Here is a 16,229-nt window from a genome sequence, read left to right on the forward strand (position 1 = left end):
ATTTTTATGCATTGTAGGAGCACAAGGGCAATGGAAGAAAGGGGGAGTCCAGTGAACATCCTCTCAGCTCATGCATGATAACAGCCATGGTCCATATAGGAAACTAACATAGGATTTATGTTAGTTAGTGGGGCCCTTTGGAGTGACATATGTTCCCACAAGATTTCATTGAGACACTGCAGTGAGAGGGTTAATTGACTTTAACTTGTTAGTTCCTATGAAAATCAGCATAAATAATCTATGTATCTGGTATCAGTTCTTTAGAGTTTTATGTCCTGTAACTTTGATTTTTAAAAGTGGCTGGAATAGGAAGACCACATGTCTTGTGTCCCTAAATATTTTATATATTGTATGAAAACAAAAGGTCAGGGAACTCATTCATTTACAAACTATTAATCTGTCTGTCTGTACAGAAGGATAATGGAGGACTGAGATTCTGTTACAAAGATATAGTGTTCAGGACAAAGACTAGGTTAAATGATGAAACAAAACAGTGATGTAACTTGTAAACATAATCAAGATTAAAATTCATCCCATTAGGTTGGATCCAATGATTTCCTTCCTTTGAGAAGTATCTTCCAATGCAAAAATTCTTTCCATTGGTAGATTTTTCATTCAGTGGAAGGGAACCTTTGAATTTAACTCCTGATGAATACTACAGTCCATGTGTTCTCACAGGTAAATTTCATTATGTTTAGTGTGGTTCATTCTGATGCGACTATGCATATGGTTACAGCCTAGGATATAATTCATGTAACCTGTCCAAAAGTATATTGCTGTGATTTCAATGCTACCAAAATACCTTTCCTTTGAATGACTGGGATAAAGGTGTGACACTACTGATTCCTTTCTGCTCGCAGCAGTATTCAGGACAACTATAAATGTTTTCCTCATATTTTTTAATAAGGGTGAGAGAGGTCAGGAAGGAAGAACTGGGCCTCAAGGACCTACTGGAATTGGGGAGCCAGGCTCAATGGTAAGTAAATTGGTCAAGTTCTAGAGGATATTTTTCCAGTGTGGAATTTCAAGGATACTGATGACTAAATGCAATGCTTGTATGAAATTTGCTAAAAATTTAGAATTGGTGTGCCAGACGGGAAGCATTTAGCAGGAAATGTTCTTTTACTCAGAATGATGTCTGGTATATCCATTAACAACAATAGCAAAAAAACACCCCCAAACAAACAAACCCAAATAGTAAAGTTTTCTTTCCCCTGCATTTTAACTCTTCATCAAAATATGTAAGCTCTCAAACTGAGATAAACAACTGAAAATGCATTATATGTTTATCCCGTCCTTTCTCCTGGGAACATGGTTTTGCCTTCTTCCATTTTACCCTTAAAACAACCCTGCGAGTTAAAGCTTAGGCTGAGTTGTCCAGGGCCATATACAGTGTAATCCCCAGAGCACTTCCCTGGGAGTAAGCCCCAATGGGATGGATTTTTGACCCTATAAGGCCAAAAATGTAACATGATAGGGAACCCTTCTTGTCTGCTTGAAACAAACAATTATTTTGTGGATGGCCTTTACTGTTTTCATCTTATAACTGTAGGATTCCCTTATGCATTCAGTGTAATCTTAGGGTAAGTATAGTCTCATCTCCAATGAAAGAATATGGGGGCGCAAACAGGAGCTGACCACGTTCTGTTCAGCATCAGCTTATGCAGTGCACACAAGCCTCTGCATATGTGGTGTATTCCATTTTGCTGGAGAGAATGGGCTTGTCCTTGCTTGGTATGCCCCCTGTATAAATGAGAGTCCAACAGTGCTTTGGAGCTCAGTCTTGAAACACACTTTTCTATTCCAAATTCAGGGCCCCCGTGGTCCCCAGGGCGTGCCTGGTGAAAGGGGTCAACCAGGAGAAGGAGTTCCAGGACAAAAGGTAAAAAAACCCCACACCACTAAAACAAATAGGGGTTCCAGCCACGAAATCTGCTACCTTTTTTAACACCTTTGAATTTCTAGGTTTATATTTAATTCCCTGGTATTTACTCTCCTTGTTTCTCTCAAGCACATTAATTCTACTAATGTTTCATCAGTTTGCATGAGAAAGTGTGTGGCAGGAGGTGGGTGTGGGCAGGGAAGGTAGTCTGCCTTTCCTGTTCTGTCTCTAACAACATGCCTTTATTCATCAGGGACCACTCCTATCTCTATTCCACTCAGTCCACCTGTACATGTACATAATTCATTAGTATCTTGAGTAGCTGGAATGATAGAGGAAGAACTGGTCTTGCAGGCTTCCCTCTTCTCTCCCATGCTCTGATAGTCTTTCCTTTCGTGGCAACGATAGGGTTGAATCGCACAGTGGATTTCTGTGCCTAGAGGGGATTTCCATACATGTAGTCTGGAGATCAGCTGTAATTCTGGGAGATTGCTAGGTCCCACCTGGAGGTTGGCAACCCTACTTGCAACCCACTTTTCTTTTAAAAAAAAGGACCCAATGGCATTTGACAGCAAATTATGGTTTGCTTCAAAACAGGAAGGAAATTGAATTCTACAAGGAGAAATAGGGAAAGGGGGAGCATATAAACCCAAAGCTCACCTAATATGAAACTGTACTTTGGCATTACATCTGAATGGCCTCATGGAGTAATTACGGGTTTTTTGCATTAGGTTTGCATGCTGGAGGCACGGATGGGAGGGTTGTGAATGGTACTAGAAGGTCCCAGGTTCAATCTGGGCATCTGCAGTTATAGGGATAAGGCAGTAGGTTACGTTAATGACCTCTGCCCAAAACCGTGGAGAGCTGCTGCCAGTCCAAGTAGGCGGTACTGACCTTGGCAGACTGACTTGATTCAGTTATCAGGAAGCTTCATGGGTCCAAGTGGGAAAAAAAACTAGCAGCCCATCCAAACTCAGGATGAGTGGGCTGCGCACCTATTTGGTGTTGCCCCGCCGCTTCCACAGAGGCTTCCCGGCAGCGTGAGGAGGCTTAAAAAGCCGAAAAGCCTTCCTGTTGCCAGGAAGCTCCTATTGGGGAGAATAGACTTATGCCACGCTTTTGGTGGCATAAATTGGCTGTCCCATCTGCTGGCGCAATGGGGTGAAAGGCTGGGAGGGAGCAGACCAAAGTCAGCTCCTTCCACAGCCACACCCTGGACCAGCCCACTATGTAGTGGGGACACAGGGATGCTGGCACAGTGTCCCAGCTCTGGGGAGGGTCACAGTTACCACGTGTTGGCTGCTTTTCCCCTCTGCTTGGGCAAGTGCCCCAGGGAGGGCAAATCTGCTGGCGTGGCTGTGATCTACTTCCACAAGTGGATTCACAACACCCTTGCATGGGGCTGTAAATCTTCAAATCCAAAATGGTTAATTGTTTGTCCTGTAGTTTTTATGAAATAATTATTCCATAGTGTATATAATTATTCCAAGACATGCAAAAGAAAAAACAAAATCAGCAGCTTTGAACATTAAGAAATAGGTTTTATATAGTTGTGTGGTGCACCTAGAGGATTTCATCCACCATCAGAAGTGGCTTTCTTTTGTGACTTAACATGCCATTGCCTCCAGCAGCATGTCTGTCTTTAGTAGCTCCTGTTGTGCTTGTATTTTCAAAGTAGACTTGCTTTATCAGAAATTTCATTTGACGTGGAATTAACTCTGAAGGACAAAACCATTTACAGTTCCATGTTGGGAGGCCCTGATACTGAAGCAATGATGTCATGTATTTGCATGGACTCTTATATCTTCATGAATTTTCACCAATTTCTGGAAACAAAGTATGCTAACAACCTGCTGAGTAACAAACATGATTTAAAGATAGTAACGGTGATTAATTAAGTCAATTAAAACTAATCATGTCCTGTTCCCACATCTGCCCTGTCCGAGTTGACATGTACCGGAAGATTCACGGCCTCCTGCTGCCTGAGATAGTTTACTTACTTTTCCACTTCTGAAAAATAATGATTCCCCTCAGATACACAAATCTTCCACTCAGTGCCCTCTAACTAAATATTTAACTGCCTCTTTTAATATGTTTGGAACAAAACCAACTTCCTAAAGGACCATGCCCTTGTAGCTTTGCATATTTGTTTAGCTTCTCTAACTTGTTATACCTATATTATACCTTGTTTTGCTATATTGATGTGATTTTTTAAAAAATAAGTTGGGTTGGGGTTCCACTGACCTAACTGTTATTCCCCTCAGTCAGATGACAGCTGCTGAGAACTTATTTTGTAAGCCCCTCAAGATCCTGATTCAGACTGAGACTATGGCAGGGGAGGAGCAGGGGCTTCAGCTTTCCCCTTGAGCCATTTCCCCAATTTGAAACAACCCCAGGAGGCATGATTTGCCCTGCTGGGGAGCTTCTCATGTACTGTGAGGAACCTGAACCTAACATTAAAAATGTTTGGCCCTTAAATGGTTAGAGAGATAGTAGTTATGTCATAGTCACACAAAACTGCCCTACAGTGAATCAGGCCATTGATCTATCATGGTCAGTGTTTCTGCCCTGTCTCTCAGCAGCTCTCCAGCACCTCAGGTAGTGGTCTTTCACCTCATCTGGTCCTTTTACCTGGTGATGCTGGAGACTGAACATTGGATCTCCTGTGTGCAAAACAGATGCTTTTCACTTAAGCCATGAGTCCTCCTTGACAGGATACACAGAGTGTTCCTGTGACCAAAGAGGGTACACAGGCTACCAAACAGATATATTTTCAAAAGTTGTACTACCCTGTTTTCTCGAATATAAGACATCCCCTGAAAATAAGACGTAGTAGAGGTTTAGTTGAAGTGTGAAATATAAGGCATCCCCCGAAAGTAAGACATAGCGCATCTTTGGGAGCAAAAATTAATATAAGACACTGTCTTCTTTTTGGGGAAACACGGTATTTTCAGTTGCGGGCCCTGGTTAAGTTAGCTTTTTGTACTGGTAGCTTTTGTACTGGTCCTGCTACAGCAGCCTGACGTGCAAAAATAAAGCCGGTGAAGTTGCTGGCTTGTTGCTTTTTCCTGGGAAATTAAGTGGCATGAAAATTTTACTGCTGCTAGAAGGAGATCAACAAAGCTAGTAAACATAACCCTGGATGGGACCCAAGGGCAGCCTTGAAAATCCACAAAAGCGGGTAATCCAAAAACATGTTTATTAGTGTGCCTCTCTTGACATACCTGTATTAGTAATTTGTGACCAGATAGGAAAAAACCAACACTTTTATAAAGCTTCCATGGCTGGTTGTCTGGAGGCAGTTTTTTAGGGCAAAACCAGATATCATAAAAATCACTGTTTCCATCTGCTTGAAGAATACAAAGGCTTGTGCAGCTCCTGGTTCCATGTTAGGAACAGAACACACACACACATAAAGAGAGAGAGAGATCTGTACGTGGAATGGAATTTACATCTTTCTTCTTGTGGTGATGTTCCCGCACCCTTCCAAAACCCACTCTTAAAAGTCAGAGAACCATTGAGAATTATGTGGGATCAATAGATAAGGCTGCAGTTGGAAGGGAGAATCCCTGGAAATCACAGACAACTCTTGCATGAGTAGAGATGTTTTTTACCTGTGCAAGCAAGTGTTTGCATCCCAGTTTGGTACTCTGCACTGTACTTCCTGTATAAGAAAGTATGTTTTATATCTATAAGAAATCTGTTGAGATTGTCAGATGGTTTATTTAAGAAACATTAGGCTAAAGATCTGTATCATACAGTGAGCTACTAAATGCCTATCACAGAGTCCAATTAGGTGTGTATGAATTCATTCCTAAGCTTTAATGCAATTTTAATTCTTAATATTTCCAGGGTGAAAAGGGTTCTGAAGGGCCAGCAGGACCAGTTGGAGCACCAGGCCATTTCATCAAAGGAGACAAGGTGCAATACATAGAACAGAGTCTGGGAATTAGGTTGCTGCAGTACTGAATCAGGAATACAGGGAAAATGAAATGGCCTAGATCTGGGGTTGGATCCAGCCAGCTCTCCCATTGGTGAAAAAGGGAAAATAGGATCTCTTTAGACCATCCAAAGGGCTGTACTGAAGATCTTGGAGGCTTCATGGACAAAGATCAAGTGGGATGGGAGCTGTTGTGAGGAGGGGGAATTGGGTGACATGGAGCAAAAAAGCTGGCTGGATCCAACCCATTGTCATGAACAAACATAAGTGCCATTTTCCTGCATCCTGCCCTGTTCTCATCGTTTTCACAAATATTCTAAATTCCATGCTCTTGTTTACCCCAGGAGAGCTTTCTTTTGAACAGCTGGTGAGCTAATATGTACTTAAGAATATGGGAAAGGCATTTGGGGTTTAAAAATAGTATAGTGATGATTATTTATCCTTTCATTAAAACTCACAACATTTTACTAAAGAGAGCATTTTGCACGCAGGGTGAGCGAGGGATGGATGGACCACAGGGCCCGATGGGACCAACTGGAACTGGTATCCAGGGAGTTCAGGTAAATGGGTATTGGGGCAAGTCAAATTGCACTGGGTTTGGAACAGTTCAGTACCAAGTTTGGGTATGTTGTGCCTTTTTGTTGGTTTGTAGATAAATATGGGCATAAATTGTGGCTCTGCTATTTCCTCTGAGGACACCAACAGTTCATAGTTTGCATAATCATAACCAACGGAATTTATTGAGCCCCTTTGGAACTGTCCAGTTCTGATGCAGTTCCATCATTGGCTAGTTTTAAGTCATTGCTGGGTTTTTTTTAACTCCGTGCATATTTGCATCATGATTCATAATCTAATACCTGGATTTCAGCCAGCACAGACCTCATGAAAACCCACATTCTTTGGGGCTGACAATCAAAATGTAGTTTTCTCAGTATTAATCTTCAAAAGGCAAATTGTGCTTGCAGTGTTGGATTGTGCTACAGCCAACATTACAAGGTATTTCTTTTTAGGGGAGCGGGGGAAGGAGATTGGCATCCTAGGCTCATTTATCAGCCTGTTGACTTGACTGGAGGATGTGATTCTGCTTAGAAAGACACTTGTGTGTTTGTGTAGTAGCAGAATAGGTTACTTCCTTGCATAAAACAGAATTTCTACTTGGAATTTAACAGTGAGCTTTTAAAGTATCCATAGTAAAATTATGTTCTGAAGGTTTATTTCAAGCATAACCAATATATGGTACTATGCATAGATTTGGATGAAGCAATAAAAATGTAGGGCAGCCCTATGATAGTGATACTTTTTCCAACTGGAATTTCTGCACATATGTGTCAAGTTGGCCTTACAGGTGGAATATAAGTTCAGTTTCTTTCCTTTGACTGTATAAAGTAGGCAAGAGAGTTGAACGTAACTATGACTACACTTTTAATCTGTGGCAGATCTACATTATTTTTAAAAATACACCGACTTTCGTTGTTTTGCATCTTGTTTGATTTTAAACATTGTTTTGGTTCAGTGTAACAATACACATTTGTGCTTCTTTCAAATATAGATTATTTTAGGTAGAGTTGATGACACCCAAAGATCTAGCAGGTTAATTGTAGCATGTCAGTATTCATTTCTTGAAAGACAAAGCGCAATATAATACCACGAATAATGTATGTGATATTTGGAAGATCATAACATTTTGAAGATCATAACATTTGAGAATTTATCAAATTTTTCTCTCTTTCACACAATACTAGAAGGGGGGCATACATTGAAAATGCTGAAGGAAGAATTAGGATTAATAAAAGGAAACATTTCTTCACACAACACAGGAGGTGGTAATGGCCACTAACCTGGATAGCTTTAGATGGGGCTTGGACAGATTTATGGAGGAGAAGTCTATCTATGGCTACCAATCTTGGTCCTCCTTGATCTGAGATTGCAAATGCCTTAGCAGACCAGGTGCTCGGGAGCAGCAGCAGCAGCAGCAGAAGGCCATTGCTTTCACATCCTGCACGTGAGCTCCCAAAGGCATCTGGTGGGCCACTGCGAGTAGCAGAGTGCAGGACTAGATGGACTCTGGTCTGATCCAGCAGGCTCTTTCTTATGTTCTTAACCCATTTCTTTAAAATACAAAATACAGGACAAAACTTGGTGAAACAGAGGGGACCAATGCTTAGCCCCAATCATACACAAAGTGGGGGGGGGGGATCTTTTTTTGTGTGTGTGATGACAGAAAAGGGGAGCTAAATTCTGCCTCCTTTCCCATTTAACTTCACTGTATTCCGTCATTTGAAGCTGGAATGAAAAAAAAACATACTTCCAAGAATGGATTACTGTGAGGTATAATGGAAACTCCCCTCACCTTCCCATTCAGTTTTAGATTATATATATTTTTAAAAGTAAGCCCCCAATTTCCTCATCTATTCAGATGGATCCCTTTGTCACATCTACTTTTATCCTGAGAAAAGGACATAAGAATGAACAATGTTTTTTCCCCTCTTCAGGGAATTCAAGGTCCGAAAGGGGTGCCTGGGGCAAAAGGCTCACGAGGCATAGGCCTGCCTGGACCAAAGGTACTATTTAAAGTAAATATGTACACTGCTGCCATTCTAACACATTCATACTTAGAATCTGAGGATCTATGTTTGTGGAGCTTCAAGGATGAGGGTGATTATGAGGAAAATAATAGTTGGTTTATACCAGTGATGGCGAACCTATGGCACGGGTGCCAGAGGTGGCACTCGGAGCCCTCTCTGTGGGCATGCGCACACAGAGTTCGTCATGTGGGGGGCAGAAAATCACCCCCCCCAAAAAAACACACACACATCTAGACTGGCCTGGGCCACTGAGCATTATGTGCGCACACCTTGGTGAGCAGGGAGGACTCGGCTGGTAGGACTGGTGCTTGTGCTCCAGGTGGCTGCTGCCTGGAGGGGGGGGTCACAGAGGAGGCAGAGATGCTAGAGAGGCACAGAGCAGTGCACACGGGACTTGCTGAAGGCTAGAGCTGGCTGAACCCTTCTCGAGCGGGTGGGGCGGAGGAAGAGGGAGCCAACCGTTTTTCCTAAACTAAATCCTCAGCATTCAGGTTAAATTGCTGGATTGGCACCTTGCGATAAATAAGTGGGGTTTGGGTTGCAATTTGGGTACTCGGTCTCAAAAAGGTTCGCCATCACTGGTTTATACAATTACTTCATTTATAACCCACTTTTCTCCCCTATGGAGGCTTGTAACATTCTCCTCTTCATTTTATCTTCACACAGCAACCCTGAGAGGTAGGTTAGCCTGTGAGTGTGTGGCTAGTTCAAGGTCACCCAGCAAGTTTCCATAATAGAATAGGAAGATCTGAGCCTGTGTCTCTCAGTGCTAATCTAACACTTAACCGCTACACATTTACATTTAAAAAACCATGGAAACCCAGCACATTAGGCAAACGGTTGTGCTAGAACCTCTGTTCCTAGCAGGCTACTTTTCTAAGGGAGTTTTTTCTTTTTTAAATGGAAGGAAAGATTCAGAAATGGTAGCCCCAACATGTAGTTTGAAGTGCCATAGTCTGCAGCGGTTGAAGTGCCATAGTCTGATTGAGCTGCAGCTAAATGCTATGGGCTATTTTATACAGAAAGGTTGCAGGGAAGGAGAATGGCACAGTTGTGAGAACCTCAACGTAAAGGGATGATCAGCAGGAGATGGGAGGTGGTTTTCTGGCAGTGATGTCATGATATCACTTCTAGGTTTCCCCAGAAGAAATTTTATGCTATTGGGCTGATGGCCATTTTTTGTATATTTTTCTCTTGCTACCCCTGAGAGTGGTGGCAGGAAAAATGGGATCTGAGGGTGTGGAAATCCCCTGGTTCCAACTGGGAGCGTGGCAGCCCAGCACAGGAATGTTACATTGATGCCACTTGGAAACAAAATTATAGATTCTCATGAAGTTGGTTGTGGTGGGTTTTCCAGGCTGTGTGGCCGTGATCTGGTGGATCTTGTTCCTAACGTTTCACCTGCATCTGTGGCTGGCATCTTCAGAGGTATATCACAGAGGGAAGTCTGTTACACACTGTGTCCAGCCACAGATGCAGGTGAAACATTAGGAACAAGATCCACCAGACCATGGCCACACAGCCCAGAAAACCCATCACAACCAGTTGAATCCGGCCATGAAAGCCTTCGACAACACATCTCAAGAAGTTGTTCACATGGTCCAGGACTACTGTGTAAACAACAAATTAGAAGAATGAGAAGAAAAATTATTAGTGACTAGTCCTACAGATAAGAAGAATATGTGTTCTTTCAAGGGACAAGATGGTGCACCTGGACTAAAAGGCGACGTAGGACTACCAGGAATTGGACTACCTGGACCTAAAGTAAGCCTGCCTTCTTTTGCATTCTTATATCTAAAATTTAATTCTTGCTCTGGGAAGATGAACACTTGGAGTTGCCAGGAGGTAGACCAGGAGTACAGTCACTACTCCACTGCACTCTGGGTTATTTATGCCCTCCTTTCCTTCCCAGTGGGGACTCACAGGGGTTTACAACATTCTCCCCTTCTCCGTTTTATTCTCACGACAATCCTGTAAGGTAGGTTAAACTGCTAATGTGTGACTCCAGGTCACTGAACAAGTATCTGTGGCAGAGTGGGGGTCAGACCCGGGTCTCCCAGATGCTAGACCAGGGGTAGGGAACCTGCGGCTCTCCAGATGTTCAGGAACTACAATTCCCATCAGCCTCTGTCAGCATGGCCAATTGGCCATGCTGGTAGGGGCTGATGGGAATTGTAGTTCCTGAACATCTGGAGAGCCGCAGGTTCCCTACCCCTGTGCTAGACTGACATGCTAGCTATTAAACCCTCACTGACTTCCTTCTTTTTTCTTTCTGGTTGCTTCTTGGTGTTACTTTTCATATTCTGTATATCATATATTTGTATATCAAACATATGGACTTTCTGGGGTTTGCAAATGGGAATATGTGTTTAAATAGCAGCATTTCTTGGCAAGACACCTAGAAGTCATAATCAGCAAAACATTAGCACACTCCTGGTTGTTTGAAAGAACAAGGCATTTTAAGGTGGGGAAAATATATTTTTTCAAGACAAACGAAATAACCACTTCCCATGCTGAACTTACTAAGCAACATTTGATGCACTGGATTAAAAATAACCTTGTTTTGAATTTCTTTCAAAGGGAGATCCGGGAATACCAGGATTTTCAGGAGAAAATGGGAAACCAGGATTAACTGGAGAAGTGGGGAAAAAGGTAACGCAGCTGTGTTAGTTACACCTATAAGTACTCATCCTGAACAAAAGGCCTGCCTTCAGTCTGCACTATATGCTGCAGTCCACTTGGCCAGCTGGGAGCATCTGTGGTACAAAGACTCATTTGCTCAGCTGAAGACAAGCTTTACTGTATCGCCTGAGGTTTCCCAGCTGCACTATCAGGCTGCTGTAGCTTCAAAAATACAGGGTTGGATCCAAAGGTCCATTCTACAGATCTCCCCTGCAACCTCCTTTTAGGGGAACCCCATGCTATTTCCTAGGAGCAGTATTTCAGAGACTTGTGGGTTTTCCGGGCTGTGTGGCTGTGGTCTGGTAGATCTTGTTCCTAATGTTTCACCTGCATCTGTGGCTGGCATCTTCAGAGGTGTATCACAGAGGGAAGTCTGTTACACACTGTGTCCAGTGAGAAGGGAATGTTATTCATGGGGGATGTATTGTCCATGTCCCAGGGTGGGGAACCAGTCAGTAAGTGTTTGGGTGAAACTTGCTATGCAAAGGTGTGGTTGATAATATTGTTTTGTGGGTGGGGTTTTTCAGTCCAGGGAGTGATTCACATTTGCATTCCCTGCAGCAGCAACAGTCTTAGTGAATGCAAACCCTGTGTCTGGGTAGAGTCCATTGTCCATGAACCTAGCATTCCCTTGGCCTTTGATTCTGGTTTTGTAAATTACTGGTAGCCAAGTTTTGTTAATTCTCAGAGTCTCTTCCTTCTTGTTGAAGTTTTCTTGGTGTTTGTGGATTTCAATGGCCTCCCTGTGTAGTCTGACATAGTAACCTTCCAAATTGTCCAGAATTTAAGTGTTTTCAAATAGAATGTTATGTCCAGTTTTGTTTAGAGCATGTTCTGCAACTGCAGATTTTTCAGGATGGTTAAGCCGACAGTATATTTTGTTCTCCTTAATACGAGTCTGAATGCTGCGTTTTGTGGTTCCTATGTAGACCTTTCCTCAGCTGCAGTGTATGCGATAGACTCCTGCAGAAGTGAGGGAGTCTCTCTTGTCCTTTGCTGAGCGTAGCATCTGCTGTATTTTGCTGGTAGGTTTGAAGATGGTTTGTAGGCTATGTTTCTTCATCAGTTTCCCTATTTGATCTGTGATTCCCTTGATAGAAATATCATCTAGAATAATCATCTAGAGCCCAGTCTAGATGATTGATTTCATCAAGGAGGAGGTGCGATTCACAAACTTGTTTTGCATGATCTGTTAAAGTTTTGTGTGAATTTATTTTCCTTAGGGCGAGCGAGGAGTTCCTGGCCCAAGAGGCCCTGAAGGGGTGCCTGGGAGAGGAGAAATGGGTCTAAAGGTATACTTTAAACATTTTTTTGTTTTGGATGGGGTGGGGGCAAGGAATTAAATGTTTTGGCGTCATAAGTTTGATTGACACTTTTAAAAATAGGTGGCATGTCTTCATTAATATCTCCTTGTTTATATTTTAATGCTAAGTATAACAACATTGAAGAAGAACTTATCAGATGATCAGGCAATTAGGTAGTCAAGAGGAGAGAGAGTTTACTTGTGGAAAAATGATTTAACCTGTGGAGATTTTACCTAGGAAAAAATACAGGAAATTGAAGCATGTGAGTTCAATTGAAAATTAAAGCCTGTGTTTTTCTTTGAAAACAGGAAAATGCTTGTATTTAGTCCAATTTGAATGTTTTTATCTGGAGAACATTTAAGAAGGTATTCCAAGACAGCTCTGTCCTTTAGCCTTTTGTCTAAGATAGTAAATCGGCCAGTTTCTCCAGATTATTTGCTGCTTCTAATGCTGCTGGTCAGTATATTTTCTTTTCTGTGACCTGAAACAAATCAGATAGGCAATCACTATTCTTCATCCCTGGATGGACGTGGGGCTTGTTGTGTAGCAGCAGACAGAAAACATTTGGCACTATGCAGCAACCACAAGGGTAGGCTTACAAGACAGAGGCAGAAGTTGAGACAGGACAGTGTTTGGAGTCAAGGTTGTCAAATGCTTGGCCATTGTTCATACCCCTTTAGGCCCAGTAGACCAAACCTTCCATTCTACATTTCTGTCTCCAAGTCACAAATAGGCAGTTCAGCTGCAATGAGTATTTTTATTTTTGTTTTAGATTACTCCAAGTAAGCCAACTATGGAAACAACTCTGCGCTGATGCTTCTTTTATTTTTGTTTTTGATCAGGGCGAAATGGGACAGAAAGGAGAGCAAGGATTTGCAGGTGTGAGAGGAATACCAGGACCTGCAGGGCCAAAGGTATATTTACCTGTATTCTTCATTGCTTTTTGCCTCCTGCAAGGGGTTCCATAACCAAAGGACACATTTGTTTGTGGTTAATTTGCTGGAGGTACTTCTCTAATGTGTCTGCTCCCCATCATCTGGTCAGACCAATCCTTGACCTTCTATATAGATGATTAAAACATATGAAGAACAAGTACTGTACATGGTGAGAGTGCTAGTTTAGGGAAGAAACAGCTTTTTCCAGGGATACTAGCCAATGGATGACAGACTGGGGAGATCCAGGATCATATCTCTACTTAGGTATGAAACCGGCTGCGTGACCTTGAACTAGTCACTCTCTCTCGGCTACCACTCTGGGCTGCTGTGAGGATAAAATGATGGACACCAGAGCCATCCATGCACTGCAGAGATTCATGTAGCAAGGGAAGTATAAAAAGGTAACACATACTAAATATTAATTACATAAATGCGAGAGTTGCAGACAACTGCCACGTGTCTAAAGGGGTATGAACGCCTGCTGGGTTTTGAGTTTGCTACATGAAAATGATCAAGAAGAAACAAAGTTTTAGAAGGCTTCTTAAGTTTTAATTATCCTTGAATTGCTATAAGGAGCCTCAGGGGCACAGAGTGGTAAGCTGTAGTGCTGCAGTCAAAGCTCTGCTCATGAACTTAGTTTGATCCTGAAGGAAGTCAGTTTTAGGTAGCCAGCTCAAGGCTCACCTAGCCCTCCATCGTTCTGAAGTAGGTAAAATGGGTACCCAGCTTGCTGGGGATAAAAGAAGAAGAGTTGATTTATATTCCCCCCTTTCTCTCCTGTAAGGAGACTCAAAGGGGTTTACAAACTCCTTTCCCTTCCCCACTTACAACGAACACTCTGAGAGGTAGGTGGGGCTGAGAGAGCTCAGAAGAACTGTGACTAGCCCAGGGTCACCCAGCTGGCATGTGTTGGAGTGTACAGGCTAATTTGAATTCCCCAGATAAGCCTCCATAGCTCAAGCGGCAGAGCGGGGAATCAAACCCGGTTCCTCCAGATTAGAGTACCCCTGCTGTTAACCACTATGCCACTGCTGCTCTAAAGTGTGGATGACTGAGGTAGCCAATGGCAAATACCCTATAAACATAGTCTATCTAGTAAATGTTGTGTTGTGAGGTCACCCATTGGTCAATAATGACCCAGTGCTTGCATTACCTTTACCTACCTTAAACCAGCTATAACTGAAAAGGACAATTTGCAGTCCAATTGCACATATGTTAGTTCAGAAACTGAAACAGGTGATTCTTGGAGTCTCTTACAGCACTAGCTTTAGGTCACTTTGGCCCCTTCCGCACACAGCCAGTACATATGGGCATCTCCCCATGTATAAATGAGTTTTTAATATGTATATGAAAAACAAGCACTTGACAAACCAGTGAGAGTAGCTCATTCTTTTCTCTTCCAGGGCGAAGCTGGAATCAAAGGTACAATTGGTAACCCTGGACCTTCGATTCGTGGGCCAGCTGGCCCCAAGGTGAGTATATACAATGATCCAAGTGTAGCCACACTATAGATTTACACAAAGCGTTGTGATTGCTGATTTATTTCCAGTCCCTTTCCTGCCAGTATTATACAAATCCTCTCTATCATAGGTATGATATGCTGGAGGGTCTTCCCCACAGCCAATGTTTGAAAAGCAGCCATTGGCAAAGCCAGTGGAATATTTATTTTAAAATGTGTATCCTACATTCCTCAGTCAATACTGGTGCCTGAGGTTAGTTCACAAAGGAACTCTATGAGCATTTTATTTGATGGGCATTTAGTAGGGTATAGCCTGCAGGCATTTTGTGAAGTGGTGGATTATTTTGGAATGGATTGTTTTGGATTGGATTGTATTTTGTATGTTTTAAATGGCCCCTCAGTGATGCGGCTGGCCTCCACGCAGGCCAGGGCCTTTACGGCTCTGGCCCCGGCCTGGTGGAACACTCTTCCTCCAGCTGTCCGGGCCCTGCGGGACCTTAGCGAGTTCCACAGGGCCTGTAAGATGGAGTTGTTCCGCCAGGCCTTTGGAAGAACCAGCCACTGAAGGTGCCAACCCCCCCCCCCCCCCGCTGGCTCTTTACATCTGGGTCTTTTCCATTTAATGGGACTCGCCGTCCCTCCCTCTTGGGGAGGATTTTTAAAAATGGGGTTGGTTGGATGCCTTTTATTACTCTTATTGCTATTTCAAAGGTTTTAGCAACTTATTTATAATTATATTTTATGTTGTACACCGCCCGGAGCCCCTCGGGGATGGGGCGGTATAAAAGTCCAATTAATTAATTAATTGTAACATATAAACTGCCAGGAATAAAGGCAAGGTGTAAACTTTCAGATACTTCTAATCTGATCAGAGCATAGATAATACTAGCAAAATCTAGCTTCTTATGGAAGGGGCTGCAGTTGGCATAGTTGCCAGTACCAAAGCCAGTTAAAAGTGCTGGGAACTGCAAAAGAAATCTGCACTTCCACTTGTAAAACAATATTTAATGCAAACTCAACTGAGAGGATGACCCTTTAGGAACTTTTCAGAACAATCCGACTTCTCGGATTGTATTGTCAACGTGTCAGGGTCCAATTAAGGAGCAGCAGTGGCGTAGGAGGTTAAGAGCTCGTGTATCTAATCTGGAGGAACCGGGTTTGATTCCCAGCTCTGCCGCCTGAGCTGTGGAGGCTTATCTGGGGAATTCAGATTAGCCTGTGCACTCCCACACATGCCAGCTGGGTGACCTTGGGCTAGTCACAGCTTCTCGGAGCTCTCTCAGCCCCACCCACCTCACAGGGTGTTTGTTGTGAGGGGGGAAGGGCAAGGAGATTGTCATCCCCTTTGAGTCTCCTGCAGGAGAGAAAGGGGGGATATAAATCCAAACTCTTCTTCTTCTTCTTCTTCTCACTCCTTGAATGCCCAGCTTTCTGTCCCACAG

The 16,229-nt window shown here is 42.9% G+C and overlaps 1 protein-coding gene across 1 annotated transcript in view; it reads left to right on the top strand.

Moving 5' to 3' along the window:
• The window catches only part of COL28A1 (collagen type XXVIII alpha 1 chain), a 75,237-nt gene that overhangs the window by 32,968 nt on the left and 26,040 nt on the right, over positions 1-16,229 (top strand). The window contains exons 13-22 of the mRNA XM_048510411.1: positions 908-976; positions 1,814-1,882; positions 5,735-5,803; positions 6,314-6,382; positions 8,315-8,383; positions 10,103-10,171; positions 10,988-11,059; positions 12,313-12,381; positions 13,236-13,307; positions 14,732-14,800. Of these exons, the coding sequence (XP_048366368.1) occupies positions 908-976; positions 1,814-1,882; positions 5,735-5,803; positions 6,314-6,382; positions 8,315-8,383; positions 10,103-10,171; positions 10,988-11,059; positions 12,313-12,381; positions 13,236-13,307; positions 14,732-14,800 (696 nt within the window). The remainder of the gene's footprint in view (positions 1-907; positions 977-1,813; positions 1,883-5,734; positions 5,804-6,313; positions 6,383-8,314; positions 8,384-10,102; positions 10,172-10,987; positions 11,060-12,312; positions 12,382-13,235; positions 13,308-14,731; positions 14,801-16,229) is intronic.

This window comes from Sphaerodactylus townsendi, linkage group LG11 (genome assembly GCF_021028975.2).
Source record: "Sphaerodactylus townsendi isolate TG3544 linkage group LG11, MPM_Stown_v2.3, whole genome shotgun sequence".
In the NCBI taxonomy this organism is placed as follows: domain Eukaryota; kingdom Metazoa; phylum Chordata; class Lepidosauria; order Squamata; family Sphaerodactylidae; genus Sphaerodactylus; species Sphaerodactylus townsendi.